The sequence below is a fragment of the Bombina bombina genome, chromosome 9, assembly GCF_027579735.1.
Source record: "Bombina bombina isolate aBomBom1 chromosome 9, aBomBom1.pri, whole genome shotgun sequence".
Taxonomy (NCBI): domain Eukaryota; kingdom Metazoa; phylum Chordata; class Amphibia; order Anura; family Bombinatoridae; genus Bombina; species Bombina bombina.
Genome location: NC_069507.1, coordinates 29,836,734 through 29,852,616, shown reverse-complemented (window position 1 = coordinate 29,852,616; position 15,883 = coordinate 29,836,734). Strand labels below are relative to the sequence as shown.

Here is a 15,883-nt window from a genome sequence, read left to right as displayed (position 1 = left end):
TATGGTTGTGAGCAGCAATATAGTAATGGGTCTGATCTGAGGTCTGATGCAGGTGTATGGTTGTGAGCAGCAATATAGTAATGGGTCTGATCTGAGGTCTGATGCAGGTGTATGGTTGTGAGCAGCAATATGGTAATGGGTCTGATCTGAGGTCTTATGCAGGTGTATGGTTGTGAGCAGCAATATGGTAATGGGTCTGATCTGAGGTCTGATGCAGGTGTATGGTTGTGAGCAGCAATATAGTAATGGGTCTGATCTGAGGTCTGATGCAGGTGTATGGTTGTGAGCAGCAATATAGTAATGGGTCTGATCTGATGTCTGATGCAGGTGTATGGTTGTGAGCAGCAATATAGTAATGGGTCTGATCTGAGGTCTGATGCAGGTTGTGAGCAGCAATATGGTAATGGGTCTGATCTGAGGTCTGATGCAGGTGTATGGTTGTGAGCAGCAATATAGTAATGGGTCTGATCTGAGGTCTGATGCAGGTGTATGGTTGTGAGCAGCAATATAGTAATGGGTTTGATCTGAGGTCTGATGCAGGTGTATGGTTGTGAGCAGCAATATGGTAATGGGTCTGATCTGAGGTCTGATGCAGGTGTATGGTTGTGAGCAGCAATATAGTAATGGGTCTGATCTGAGGTCTGATGCAGGTGTATGGTTGTGAGCAGCAATATGGTAATGGGTCTGTTCTGAGGTCTGATGCAGGTGTATGGTTGTGAGCAGCAATATAGTAATGGGTCTGATCTGATGTCTGATGCAGGTGTATGGTTGTGAGCAGCAATATAGTAATGGGTCTGATCTGAGGTCTGATGCAGGTGTATGGTTGTGAGCAGCAATATAGTAATGGGTCTGATCTGAGGTCTGATGCAGGTGTATGGTTGTGAGCAGCAATATAGTAATGGGTCTGATCTGAGGTCTGATGCAGGTGTATGGTTGTGAGCAGCAATATAGTAATGGGTCTGATCTGAGGTCTGATGCAGGTGTATGGTTGTGAGCAGCAATATGGTAATGGGTCTGATCTGAGGTCTGATGCAGGTGTATGGTTGTGAGCAGCAATATGGTAATGGGTCTGATCTGAGGTCTGATGCAGGTGTATGGTTGTGAGCAGCAATATAGTAATGGGTCTGATCTGAGGTCTGATGCAGGTGTATGGTTGTGAGCAGCAATATAGTAATGGGTCTGATCTGAGGTCTGATGCAGGTTTATGGTTGTGAGCAGCAATATAGTAATGGGTCTGATCTGAGGTCTGATGCAGGTGTATGGTTGTGAGCAGCAATATAGTAATGGGTCTGATCTGAGGTCTGATGCAGGTGTATGGCTGAGAGGGGCTGCAGAGTCACTGATCTGAGGTCTGATGCAGGTGTATGGCTGAGAGGGGCTGTAGGGTCATGGGTCTGATCTGAGGCTTGATGCAAGTATATGGCTGAAGGGGGCTGCAGAGTCACTGGCCTGATCTGAGGTCTGATGTAAATATATGGCTGCAGGGCTGCAGGCTCAGGTGTATGATCTGAAGTAATCATATAGCTGACAGGGACTACAGGCATATATGTTTGACTTGAGGTCTTTGGTATTTGGAGCTGCAGGGTTAGGGATCTGATCTCAACTCTAGCTTCTAACATGAATATTTTTCAACATCAACACGATCTTCATTTTTTGAGTGCTAGAAATAGTGTGCAGCATGATTTAAAGAACTCTCAGCGCATGGACAGGAGGGCAATGTACATGCGTCTGGCATATCACGTGCACCAGACTTTTTATTTAGCCTGTTCCTGTGCAATCCCTGTAAAGGAAACAACATTTCATGATGAAACACGGCAAGGGCATAAAGCTGTGTTTCAGGATAATGTGTTGGACATTTCTAGGATATGCTGAACAATTTGTAAAGCGTACTCATATAAATGTCCAGTATACAAGAAGCTCCCATATTATAACTAATTCAGTATCATGCAGATTACAAAGTCAGATAGAAGTTATAACGTAGGTTCAGCAGCACATGTGTGTAAGTTATATAATGAGTAAGCTAATCATTCTACTTAGATGCACAACTAATTTTTTCTCTAATAACAGGAAGAAGGCTTTAATATGAGCCTTTTATAATCTCCCCAGGGATACTGCTGTATATATTTAGTAACATCCTCTGATCTATCCCTTTGCAGTGAAACCTCCCATCAGTGAACCTCTGCACTGATTGTCAAGTTTATTATGACAATCTAATCTCGTTTGTTTTATGTTTAGCTAAACCATCCTGTTAAGTAATACCCCAAGCCTTTACAATCGGCAGTAGTTTGGTGAGGACAACATTGGATATTGTATTAACCTTTTTTCTGTTGCAAAAGACTAGCAAACTCATTGCAGCCCTCTCTGGCACACAGGGGGTTAAATGTGTCTATTACTAGCCTGAATCTCTGTGACTGCTAAATCTTAACATGTAGTAAATTATTTATATCACACTAGAAGTCGATTTTATGGGAATTTATCCAGAAAATGTTGGGTAGCATCCCAGTATAAAAATAAACATAAATCCTTTATTTTACTATCTTTAACCCTTTATAGACGGGGATACAATTAGCAGGAAATAAGAACTAGGCATACATGCATATGCTCCAGTCACTGGCTGTATTTTCATCTAGCTCAGAATGGGGGTGTTCCCGTTATAGGAGTGCAATATTGACTATGCGTATAACCCTTTAAAAGGATATAATCATAAAAAAGCAAAATTGTTTAAAAGTAAAATGTAACAAAATAGAAAATTGTATTTTTATACTGAGACCATTTTATACAGATTAAAAGGGACAGTCTAGTCAGAATTAAACTTTCATGATTCAGATAGGACATGCAATTTTAAACAACTTTCCAATTTACTTTTATCATCAAATTTGCTTGGTATTTTTTGTTGAAAGCTAAACCTAGGTAGGCAGATATGCTAGTTTCTAAGTCCTGAAGGCCGCCTCTTATCTCAATGCATTTTCACTTTTTATTTTACAGCTAGAGAGCACTAGTTCATGTGTGCCATATAGATAAACATTGTGCTCACTCCTGTTCAGTTACTTATGAAAGGGCACAAATTGGCTAAAACGCAAGTCTGTACAAAGCATCAACATAAGGGGGCAGTCTGCAGAAGCTTAGACACAAGGTAATCACATATGCTGTCCTTTTATATATATTTGGGTTTTTTTCAGCATCTCAGACTTTCTTTCAGGCTGTGTAGTTACTGACTAGAAGCACAATCAGGTGCAAATGATCGGAATAAATTAAATCAAGCTTAAAGGGACAGAACGCTTCAATGGGAAAACACTCTAATGCTTTAGAGCATTTACGTTTTGCTTGACTATACCTATGTTTTTAATCTCCGCAAAGGAAAATATAGATAAAGGGACAATGCACTTAAAGAGCTGATAAGAGTTTATTACAAGCAGCTGCAGCCACACCCTTTTAAATAGGCTGGGCTCTCCTCACTGGGCTTGATTTCTGCTGCTGATTCTTGTTTACATAGCTTTTCTATAGTCAATACCACAGTATTGTAGTAGTAGTTTTAATGCCCACAATTAGCTTAGTGATCATGCTCAGCAGAGGACCAGTAGTGCATTGCTGTTTTTGGAGCTGACTTTTGAGGGGGTTAAACACATTTATATAATTAAGCAATGCCTTAGGAAATTCCCACACTTCAGGGTATTTTATTATTGCAGATATTTATCCCTTTAAACCTTGGATATGTTAAAAAAAGTAACAAGTCAGTCATAGCTGGTACTAAGCAGCCATTGTGTCCTTCTGATTGGCTAATCTGTGTCTACTTAAAAAAAAAAAAAAAAAAAGCAGACAGGGGGCACCAGTGAGACTCTGCAATCTGACCTATTTGTGCATTATTAAAATACCATATTGTTTAATAAGTCTGTTTATATAGACTGAGGGAAGTGATGATTTAATTCAATATTCCTGAAACCTATATAGTGTCCTATGTGTGAGTTCTATTAGAGAGTGGGAATCAATATGATCACAGGGCATAATGGGTTTTTATAGAAGTGTAATGAGCTAAATCTTTACAGCTATTTAATTAAAAAATAACAGTTAGTATAATATTTGCAGGTAGGTTTGTTACTCTTAAAGACACATGTAATACACAATTAAACTTTTAAGATTCTGATGGAGAGAACAGTGTTAATACACTTTCCAATTGACTTCTATTATCAAATTTTCATCTTTCTTTTAAGTATCTATATTGAAAAAAAAAAACAACTTAGTTTCTTCAATGACAGCATACTGAGGTATGCTCAGTAATGTGCATGCAACATAATCACAACATGAATAACAGTCTCACAAACAACGCTGCCAACAAAACTGTCAAAATGTGCTCAAGAAACTTGTACAGTTATAAGCCTACCTCAGTATGCTCTCAAGGAATGGATCTTAACAAAGGATACCAAAAGAAAGACCATTTGATAACAGAAAATGGTTACACCTTTACATTGCATTTTCTATCTGAATCACAAAAGCTACATTTTTGGCTTCCATTTCCCTTTAAGAAAGAACTTAACAAGTTTTTGTGTGACTGAGCTACTTAAAAATGTAATCGGTAATAACATTTTACAACTAAATGCTCCAGAGACAAAGATACGGTACCTGAATCCCCATTTTTTCCTCTCCTGCCCCTTGCTCCAGGAGGTCCTAGTTTGGAAAAATGCAACCAGTTAGGAGAAGTTAAATCAAATGCTCAGAGGAAGCAACATATCGAATTGTTTAGCGTTACGTACACGATGTACTTCCCAGAAGCGGATTGCGAAGCGTAAGCCATGCTCTAACTAAGGTTCAAGTGCAACAAAAATGTAATGTGTATGTTTGTTCCTCCCTAAAGGGCCAAAATAGTTGAAAACTGACATGCACTTATTCTTTAGGGCAAGTAATTTTAATACTATCAACCCTGCACTACTGTGTGTTTAATCTTCACAAAGGAAACTGCCGCTTATCTAATCAGCAGTGCTCGTTCCACATAAGATGATTATTGGATCTGCAGCAAATTACGCTCTGTGGGTCCTGAGTGCTACTTCTCCTGTGTGTTTAAATTTACATTCCCTGATGGATTAAAGCGTGTCATTTTTCAACTTTTATTGCACTTTAAGTTCAGTCTTGGTTGATGAAACATTATTACAGTTCTTAGCAGTGCCCTTGCCCAGCGCAATTTAATGGCAAAACAACACACACACACACACACACACACACACATACACACACACACATATATACACACACACACATATATACACATACACACACACTAGTGATACAAACCCTTATGGCAGGAAAAAACATTTCAAGCCAAGAAAGTAAAGACCAAGCAGTCTTTCTGGACTGGAACACATGAAGAATTTTACCTTCTATTAAAATCTTATTTTTTGTTATAAAACCTGTAGCAGAAGTTTTAAAAATAAAAATTCACTTGAGTTATTTGCAATGCCAACCTGTACTAAAGTCCTGAGGAAAGTCAGGTGAATTTATCTTAAATGTTTCATTTAATCTCAATGACTCTATAAATAAGTAAGAAGAGAAGGGATTACGTAGTTCACATATTAAAGGGACATTCTGATGCAGAAACAGAAGGCTCTAATTAGAGCATGCATGATGTGCATTACTGACCCTAGATAACTATGTGTTTACCCCGTCAAGGGGGTCTTATAGATAGGGAAGGTTTCCTTCAGAAGCCGCAAAGGGACATGAAACCCAATTTTTTTCTTTCATGATTCAGATAGAACATACAATTTTAAACACCTTTCAAATTTACTTCTATTATCTAGTTTGCTTTGTTCTTTTTGTATCTTTTGTTGAATAGCATACCTAAGTAGGTTCAGAAGCAGCAATGCACTACTGGGAGCTAGCTGCTGATCTGTTTAAAAAAAGACAGATAACGCCTTTACTACCCATTCCTCGGCTTTGCACACCAACATTGTTATATTAATATAATTTAAAACCTCTATATCTCTGCCTGTTTCTAAGTCCCTGCAAACTGCCTCTTATCTCACTGCTTTTTAAATTGTGTACAACAGCCAGACAGTGCTAGTTCATGTGTGCCATATAGATAACATTGTGCTCACTCCAGTGGAGAATGATAATTGTTATACAAGAACCACCACTGATTGGCTAAAATGCAAGATTGTAATAAGCACTGAGATAAGGGGGCAGTCTGCAGAGGCTCAGGTACAAGGTAATCACAGAGATAAAAAGTATATTAATATAACAGTGTGCATTATGCAAAACAGGGGGATGGATAATAAAGGGATTATCTATCTTTGTAACAATAATTTTCAAATAGACTGTGCCATTAACTAAAACATGCTCAGGAATAAATTAAGCGTGCAGGTGTTGTCACAAATGTACTACAATGTGCGCACAATAAGGTCAATTTATCAATGTCTGTCCGACACGATACGCTGTAGCGTATCATGTCCAACAGACATCGCTGAATGCCAGAACTGCTTGTGCAATGCCGCCCCATGCATATTTGTGACCAATCGGCCGCTAGCAGGGGGTGTCAATCAGCCCGATCGTATAGTATCGGGCGGATCGCAGACCGCAGCCTCAGAGGCGGCAGACCAGTTATGGAGCAGCGGTTTTAAGACCGCTGCTTCATAACTGCTGGAAACAGGGGCATCAAGCTCCATTCGGAACTTGATAATTTGGCCCAATGTATAAAGAGAGTTTTGTATTTATTTGTTTGTTTTGTTTTAAAAGGGAGCACTGCTGAGTTACTACAGTAGTGAGTCACTAACTGTCTGTGGAGTGGAATTTGTCATGTCAATGAAAATCTGATTTGCAAGTGAGACAGCACGTTATCTGTGCAGAAGATTTTATAGTGTAGACCAGTGTTTTTCAACCAGTGTGCCGTGGCACACTAGTGTGCCGTGAGAGATCCTCAGGTGTGCCACGGCAGACTGACAACAGTGTGACATATTTTTTAAACTTTGCTTGTTTTTTACTCCCAGTGCAGGGGTAGTTTGTAGGAGGCATGGCATAACAGTACAATACATACAGTATGTGTGTGTTTGTGTGTATGTGTATATATATATGCTGTATTAGGCTACAATGTGTGATTTTTTTAACATTTTGGGATGGTGGTGTGCCACAGGATTTTTTTAATGTAAAAAAGTGTGCCACGGCAAAAAAAAGGTTAAAAATCACTGGTGTAGACAAGTAGCCCGGACCTCTGCTAGTTTACTTCCAATGCAATAAAATTGTTACAAATAGCGTCCAGCATTGAGATATTTAGTTTATGGTCTTCCTTCTGATGTATGAATTGGAGTGTAATGAAATGTGACAACTTGGCTGGAATTTCCACCTGCTACTCAGTGGTATGTATGACAGTAGAGTGGCACTTGTAGGGGAACTTATAAAATCCCACTGTGGCACTTTAAATCTTCTGAAGGCACGAGAAAGTAATATATAGCAATGTTTTACTAATATAATGTTATTAATTATTTAATAATACATACAAATATTGTGTACTGCATGAGAGTAAACCTCTGAATACATTGTCACAATACAAAATGCGAGATCAATGAAAAGTACTTGTTGACACTGCATCAAAACAACCTACTTGAATTCATTAAGACATCTGACTAGAAATGAGAGAAACCAGATGTCAGTTCACCAGGTTTTTGCTGCCTGATTTTATTTAAAGCTTGCACCAAGCAAAGCAGAAACTACGAGATTCACAAAATGTTTTTGTAATTAAAAGAGACATTTTTCCCCATTAATAAAAATCTCTTTGCATACATTGTCCTTTTAAATCTCTATTGACAGTAAGGCTAAAATGTAACAGGGACACTTGTGGTTTAACACAGGAAACAAGAAGACGTTTTACAGATGACATGGTCATTTCCTATTGGAGTCAAGAAAAGCATAGAGAGGAGAACAACTAGAATACAGAAGGATAAATAGCTCTTCAATAAAAGGCTGCTAGGGGTAAATCACTTTAGAGATCTAAATGTTCTTAATATTAAACAACTGCAAAACAAATAAGATTTATAAACGATCTGTGAGATAGTATGCAGAAATGTATGAGATGTAAACACATTTTCCAATATCCGTAACAAATAATTACATTCATATAAAAGACAGAAGTAAATGTAGTTTTTTTCGGTGTCCTTTTACAGGGAAGGTAACATTATGCATGTGGGGCATCCCATTGTCCGCCAATAGAATTGTAGCTTTTGTCCTTATAGCCAGTAAGCAGTATATCACGTGGATTGTATGCAAACATGCATTCCAATTAATAGCAATATCACTTAAAACAGCTCTAAATTAAAGGGACAATTAGTTCACTTATCAAATGTGCTTTGTTCTCTATGTATCATTTGTTGAAGAGTAAACTGGTATGATGCAGGAACTTAGACATGTGCATGTATCTTTAGAATTCTATGGCAGCAGTGTTTGCAACTATGTATAACATTAATATAAACATTGTTCCAAACACTGCTGCCAGATGGCTAAAGACAACTGCATGCTCCTGAGTTCACCTAGGGTTACTCATTAAAGGGATGTTAACCATACTCGCTAGACATAATGATGTATTCAAAGGAGAAATAAGGCCTAGAATAATATGTAGATGTATTTTTTACAGTTCTATTACTTGCTTTTATTGACATTATAAGTGTAAAGGTTTAGTTTCTATAAAGTACTTTGGTTTCAGTAAACTAACAGGCGCCACCATTTTTGAACTAGTTTTCTATTTATCTCTGATTTTACAAATAACTGTTGAAACCTTTTAAGATAATCCTATGTTCCACACAGCCTTGTTTGGATCGTCCCTTTTATTGTCTGTTTAATTAAATTTCCTAATTGTCATCAGCATGAAAGAAAGTTAAGGGGCAACTTAAGTTCAAACATGGCAGCACCCTTTACTTTACAGAATTCAGTGCAATTTAGAAAAACAACAATTTTCAGAATTAAATTACAGGAAAGGGGGACAAAATCAATGATGAAAGTATATTGCTATGTTTTTTTAACAATACATAATTGAATATAGTATATTACAACCTCATACTGTTTAATACCCATTTAACAAAGGAAACCAAGAGAACTAAGTAAATTTGACAATAGAAGTAAATTGGAAAGTTGTTTAAAATGTCCTGCTCTGTTCAACCAATTTAAGTTTAATTTTGACTTGACTTTCCCTTTAACATTTTCCTCAGACACCAAACTTAAGTTTAATCAGTGCCCTTTTTAAGTTGCATGATAGCTGTGAGTTCAATGTCCTTTCAATGTTGTGGTTACAGGTGGTCGAGGAGCCAAGAGAAATATCCATCCAATGTATTCAAGTAATGTTCAACCTCAGGAAACAGGTGTAAGTGAGCTAAATAGACTTCTGCATTTTAAATAGCCGTGGGTCACACAATCCGCTCTCTACTGAGACAGTCCCAGGAATACTGTTTTTTAACAAACCAACTGTCTCCGGAGAGGGGATCAGAAGTGAGTTTGATGTTGTTTGGTTTAGCAAACAACATATATCTATGTGTAACAACAACAACCTTCACAAGATGCCTCCTATAGGGCTGACAAACCAAAATAACATTTCATGTGACCTACAACCTCTGCACAGAGAGAAGGAAAGCAGATAGGCCGGGAGGTACAAGCACAGAGAAAAGGGTTCATGTATCTGCTATTTGATTTGCAATCATGCCCTGGGGCGTCATCTGAAAATGATGAAAGATGTATGGAAAAGGGGAGGGGGAGAATAGGACGAGAGGTAAAAGTCAGTACTGGGACAATGGTCTGAACTGCAATATTATCTGGGATATAATAGAAAATGATGTGATAAATCATCAGACATCAATTACAAACACGGAAGATGATAAATCAAAGCGGATCCATAATCACAAACAAAATCACACAAATTCCCAGGTGATGAGTAGGATATAGAAAGAATATGGAGCAGAGTGAGCACAAAAAGTAAAACAGCTATAGAAATGGGGGACACTAAACCCATAAGTGATTCCCCTCCTGCTCACATAAACCTGACACGTTTTCTAAATATTGTAATGTGTATATACAATTATTATTATTTTTTAAACCAATATTATTTTATGAGATTATTTATGTGACTCAACGTGATTCTGAGTCAGTTTATTTCTTTAGTGGGGAAAAAAATAAAGTATTAAAGCCTGAAATGTTTTCTTGTATATATTATCAGAGTCACTGTGGCTGCAGCAATGTCACAAGTTTTGTGCTAGCTATATTAGCATTGAAGGATACTATTTGCTGCAGCCCTTACAACCAAACAAGTGTTTAACCCTACACTAATACTAACAATCCAAATGCTTAACTCAACCCTTACCCAACCCAGAGTCAGACAAATACTGGGCTTCAGGGGACCATGGCACCTAAAATATGAGCACTGTTAGCTTTAAAGGGATATGAACCCCCCCCCCCAAAAAAAAAATGTTGTTATTCAGTCAGAACATAAAAAAAATCCAATTTACTTTGATGATCAAATTTGCTTCCTAGAGATACCTAGGTAGCATTTGGAGCACTACACGGCAGGAATTAGTGCTGTCATCTAGTGCTCTCGGAAATGGATTCTTGCAAAACTGGTGCCATATATTGCTCGGGAAATGGGCCAGTTTCTAAACATACCCAGATCACTGGTAATGTGTTTACTGGGCTTTATTACTGATGCAAATGTGTCATATTACTGAAATAGTGATAGCTTTTACTAGATGCATTTGTGCTTATATATGGTTATTGCGAACGTTCTAATTGTAAATCATATGCACTGATGTGGGGCATAAACCAGGTCTGGGGTATGAAGTGGGCATATGACTGGCATAGAGGGCATACACAAAACTCGTATTCGGTATAGATTTAACTATCAAGATTCAGGACTATTATGTGCATTTGACACAGTACTTAAGAATTATAACCAAAATAAATTATTTAGCAAATTTAAAGGGACAGTACACTGTAAAATTGTTTTCCCATTAATGTATTTTCAGTGACTTGTTATACCAGCTGCAGGGTGTAAAATGTATGAGAAATTGCATTTTTAGGTTTATTTGTGTATATGAAGTAGCTGGTTTTGTGCTTTAAAACTACAGCCTATTACAATGGGTTGAGCTTCAGGTAATATCATATCTCATTATGTTATCACTTTGTTTACACACACTTGCTTCCTTATCTTAGATTTGTCTGGAACACCAAAGCTCAATACATAGAGAGAACAATGGAAAATTATCATTTTATTACTTAACTATCCTGCACCCCACTGAGAGTGTAACTTCTTCTGCTGTCAGTTTTACTTAGGCTATTCAATAACTGAGACTCTAGTATCAAAATTTTCAGAATAGGTGGCTATACCACAGGCTAAATCAGCTATTTCAAATGCTGAAATAGGAGTAAAGGAGCTACTTGTAAACAATTCAATACACTCTAGCAGGTAAAATGGATCATTGGGAATAATTTAAAGGAGAGAACATTTTTGGGTGAACTGTCCCTTTAAGGATCACAACATTTAAACATAACTCAATGTGCTACCATGTAAAAAGACCTTTTAAGATTAAATCTTTTTTATTAAACATTTTAAGAGTACATTTCAAGTAAAGTCAAACTCATTTAACAACAGAAGCATCACCTGTCATAAAAAAGGTGCATTTAAGGAAACAGTTCCATATAAAGAGGTCACAGATTTCTTACAGATCAACCCCAAGGGCCAACATTGGTTATAAAGCATAGATTAGCATCTCTTATAAGTCTCTATTGCCGGTTGGACAGTAAAAAGAACTTTTTAAAGGGACGTGGAAGTAAAAATTCATCTTTTATAGTTCAGATAGAAAGTATTATTTTAGATACCTTTTACATTTTCCTCTTTCTCTTGGCACCCTTTGTTAAAATGTATCCTTACAATGAGAGCCCACTGAGGTAAGACGTGCACGTCTCAAGAACATTACATAGCAGAAGTGTTTGCACTAATGTTTCTTACAATTTTATACATACAGGTGAAACTCAAAAAATTAGAATATCGTGCAAAAGTTCATTTATTTCACTAATGCAACCTAAAAGGTGAAACTAATATATGAGATAGACTCATTACATGCAAAGCAAGATAGTTCAAGCCGTGATTTGTCATAATTGTGATGATTATGGCTTACAGTTCATGAAACCCCAAATCCACAATCTCAGAAAATTAGAATATTGTGAAAAGGTGCAATAATCTAGGCTCAAAGTGTCCCACTCTAATCAGCTAATTAAGCCATAACACCTGCAAAGGGTTCCTGAGCCTTTAAATGGTCTCTCAGTCTGGTTCAGTAGGAATCACAATCATGGGAAAGATTGCTGACCTGACAGTTGTGCAGAAAACCATCATTGACACCCTCCATAAGGAGGGAAAGCCTCAAAAGGTAATTGCAGAAGAAGTTGGATGTTCCTAAAGTGCTGTATCAAAGCACATTAATAGAAAGTTATGTGGAAGGGAAAAGTGTGGAAGAAAAAGGTGCACAAGCAGCAGGGATGACCGCAGCCTGGAGAGGATTGTCAGGAAAAGGTCATTCAAAAGTGTTGGGGACTTTTACAAGGAGTGGACTGAGGCTGGAGTCAGTGCATCAAGAGCCACCACACACAGACGGATCCTGGACATAGGCTTCAAATGTCGTAATCCTCTTGTCAAGCCACTCCTGAACAACAAACAACATCATAAGCATCTTACTTGGGCTAAATAAAAACAGACCTGGTCTGTTGCTCAGTGGTCCAAAGTCCTCTTTTCTGATGAGAGCAAATTTAGCATTTCATTTGGAAACCAAGGACCCAGAGTATGGAGGAAGAATGGAGAGGCACACACTGCAAGATGCTTGAAGTCCAGTGTGAAGTTTCCACAGTCTGTGTTAATTTGGGGAGCCATGGCATCTGTTGGTGTTGGTCCACTGTGCTTCATTAAGTCCAGGGTCAATGCAGCCGTCTACCAGGAGATTTTGGAGCCCTTCATGCTTCCTTCCGCAGATGAGCTCTATGGGGATGCTGACTTCATTTTCCAGCAGGACTTGGCACACTGCCCAAAGCACCGAAACCTGGTTCAATGACCGTGGGATTACTGTGCTTGATTGACCAGCAAACTTGCCTGACCTGAACCCCATAGAGAATCTATGGGGCATTGCCAAGAGAAAGATGAGAGACATGAGACCGAACAATGCAGAAGAGCTGAAGGCCGCTATTGAAGCATCCTGGTCTTCCATAACACTTCAGCAGTGCCACAGGCTGATAGCTTCCATGCCACGCCGCATTGAGGCAGTAGTTGCTGCAAAAGGGGCCCAAACCAAGTACTGAGTACATACAGTATTCATGCTTACACTTTTCAGAGGTCCAATATTGTTCTATGTACAAAACTTGTTTTATTGATTGCATGTAATATTCATATTTTCTGAGATTGTGGATTTGGGGTTTTCATGAGCTGTAAGCCATGATCATCACAATTATGACAAATCACAGCTTGAACTATCTTGCTTTGCATGTAATGAGTCTATCTCATATATTAGTTTCACCTTTTAAGTTGCATTAGTGAAATAAATGAACTTTTGCACTATATTCTAATTTTTCGAGTTTCACCTGTATAGTGCTCAAGACATATGCATGGTCCTAAGCCTAGCTATAAAAGTATAAGTCCTATAAAGTATCAACAAAAGCATACCAAGGGCCACATGATCAAAACCAGCATGAAAAGAAATGACACAAAATCTCTGGAGGTTTTCTAGAGCATGCATAGGTCTCTCCTTCATATCCAGAACACTACATAAGATAAACACCTCTCAAGCTAAAATTTGACTTAAAGTTCTTTAAAGAACATTCCATGAATGACAGAACATCTCAGATAATATCACCAGGACGGAGAGCTTTAGATAATCAAGCCCCAAGAGAAAGGGCTAAATTTAATAACAAATGTGAATTGGAAAGTTATTTAAAGGGACGCTCAAGTCAAAATAATTTTTTATTTTTCAGATAGAGCAGCAGTTGTAAGACACTTTCCTATTTACTTCCATTATCAAATTTTGTCCAGTCTTTTTATGTACAGACTTTCTGGGGAACAAGCTCTTACTGAGCATGAGCACAAGCTCACAGGGTATATGTATACTAGTCTGTGATTGGCTGAAGCCTGTCACATGCTATAGGTGCGCAGAAATGGGAGAAAAATTAATTTGGCAGAAAAAAAATCTACTGTTTATTTGAAATTCAGAGTAAGTGTTAAATCGTTATCTTTTTATTATGCACTTATTAATTATGCAACTCTACTGCATTTACTGGTCATTTTACTTTGCACAATCTGAGCCATGAAGTTTAAATTTTTCTTCCACGTCCCTTTAAGTGTCATATTCCAGGTAAGAATAAGCTCAACATCTTCATACATCCCACTCTATAAATCCTCTGGGTAGCTCATGTTTCAGATTAAACTTGTGCTTGATCGCCTGAGGACCAAGTGTTAGACCATCATTTACCAACCACCCCTGAAACACTCCCCATAATCTTGTATAGAAAGTAGCTTCATATGAGCAGAAAATGTAGCTCCTCTTGTAATTGTTATTTTTAAGTTTAAGCTGAATCTCTCCTGTTTCAAATGCATGTACCACTCGCCTTGATATGGAATATTTATTTAAAACAAATGAATATTGTTGGTAATATTTACATATGTATTCTCAGTTTCCTTCGGTACTAATTTTGCTCCAGCTACAAAATCTTCTCATTCGAGAAGACATCAGATCACCAGAGGTCACAAACTGACAATCGCATATCAAAGACAGAGGTGAAACACTAATCCCATTATTACTTACAAATGATTTCCAGAGAATCTTCACCCTCGCCCCGCTGCCTGCGCACTGAGTATCACATCATGCAGAAGAGCAGCATTCTCCAGCCCCAGGAGGCTTTTGATCTACAGAGAAGGTTTATTTTACGTCTTCTTGATTTCTTATTTAGGAAATGAGTATTTATCATCTAATGCTTCCATGATACCCTTGTAAGAAGAATAAAGGAACATATTCTCTGATTAGATCTTATGTTGTATGTTCTATAGTGAGCCTGAAGGCAGAATCCATATATAATATCGTAGAAACAATCCAATAAAAGGCATGGCCTATCATGAATAGATTATATATATATATAAAATTAATCATACACTGTATGGCCAACCAAACAAATTTTTTGAGTTCCGGTGTTTCAGGCACACCCATTGCTAACAGGTGCATAAAATCCCAATCTGTAGGCAAACACCGCCAGTATAATAGGTTGTACTGAAGATCTCAGTGTTTTTAAAACATGTAAGTGCCATTATTGTGAAGTAAAAGTATCTAAAAGCAGCAGCAAAGACACACGACTCAATGAGGGAAGCACATAGAATGTACAAATCTCCTATGATCTGTTGTATCACTCACTACAGAGTTCCAAACTGCCTCTGGGAGCTTCAGAACTGTGCATTGGGAGCTTCATGAAGTGGTTTTCCATATCTGAGCAGTTGTACACAAGTTTCACAACAACATGCACAATGCCAAGTGTCAGCTGAAGTGGTGGAAGTACGCAACAATGGACTCTGAAGCAGCAGAAATGTGTTTTCATGAGTGATGAATCAAGCTTCACTATCTGGCAGTCTCATGGAAGAATCTGGGTATGGCAGATGCCAGGAGAACACTACCTACCGGAAAGCATAGTGCCTACCTTAAAGTTTGGTGGAAGAGGGATAATGGTCTTAAGCTGTATTTTAGGATTTGGGCTACACTACTTAGTAACAGTTAAGGGTAATCTGACCTCTGCTTTTTTATGCTGAATGGGCACAAATACCCACAGACAAACTCAAAAATCTTCTTGAAAGCCTCTCCAGAAGAGTGGCAGCTGTTAAAGCCGCAAAGAGGAGGCAAACACCATA

The 15,883-nt window shown here is 38.0% G+C and overlaps 1 protein-coding gene across 1 annotated transcript in view; it reads right to left on the bottom strand.

Annotated features, from left to right (window-relative positions):
- Nucleotides 1-4,555: 4,555 nt before the first annotated feature.
- Nucleotides 4,556-15,883, bottom strand: part of LOC128640364 (collagen alpha-1(XIII) chain-like) — a 135,987-nt gene continuing 124,659 nt past the window's right edge. Inside the window, exon 3 of the mRNA XM_053692860.1 lies at nt 4,556-4,662. Coding sequence (XP_053548835.1) covers nt 4,556-4,662 — 107 coding nt within the window. The remainder of the gene's footprint in view (nt 4,663-15,883) is intronic.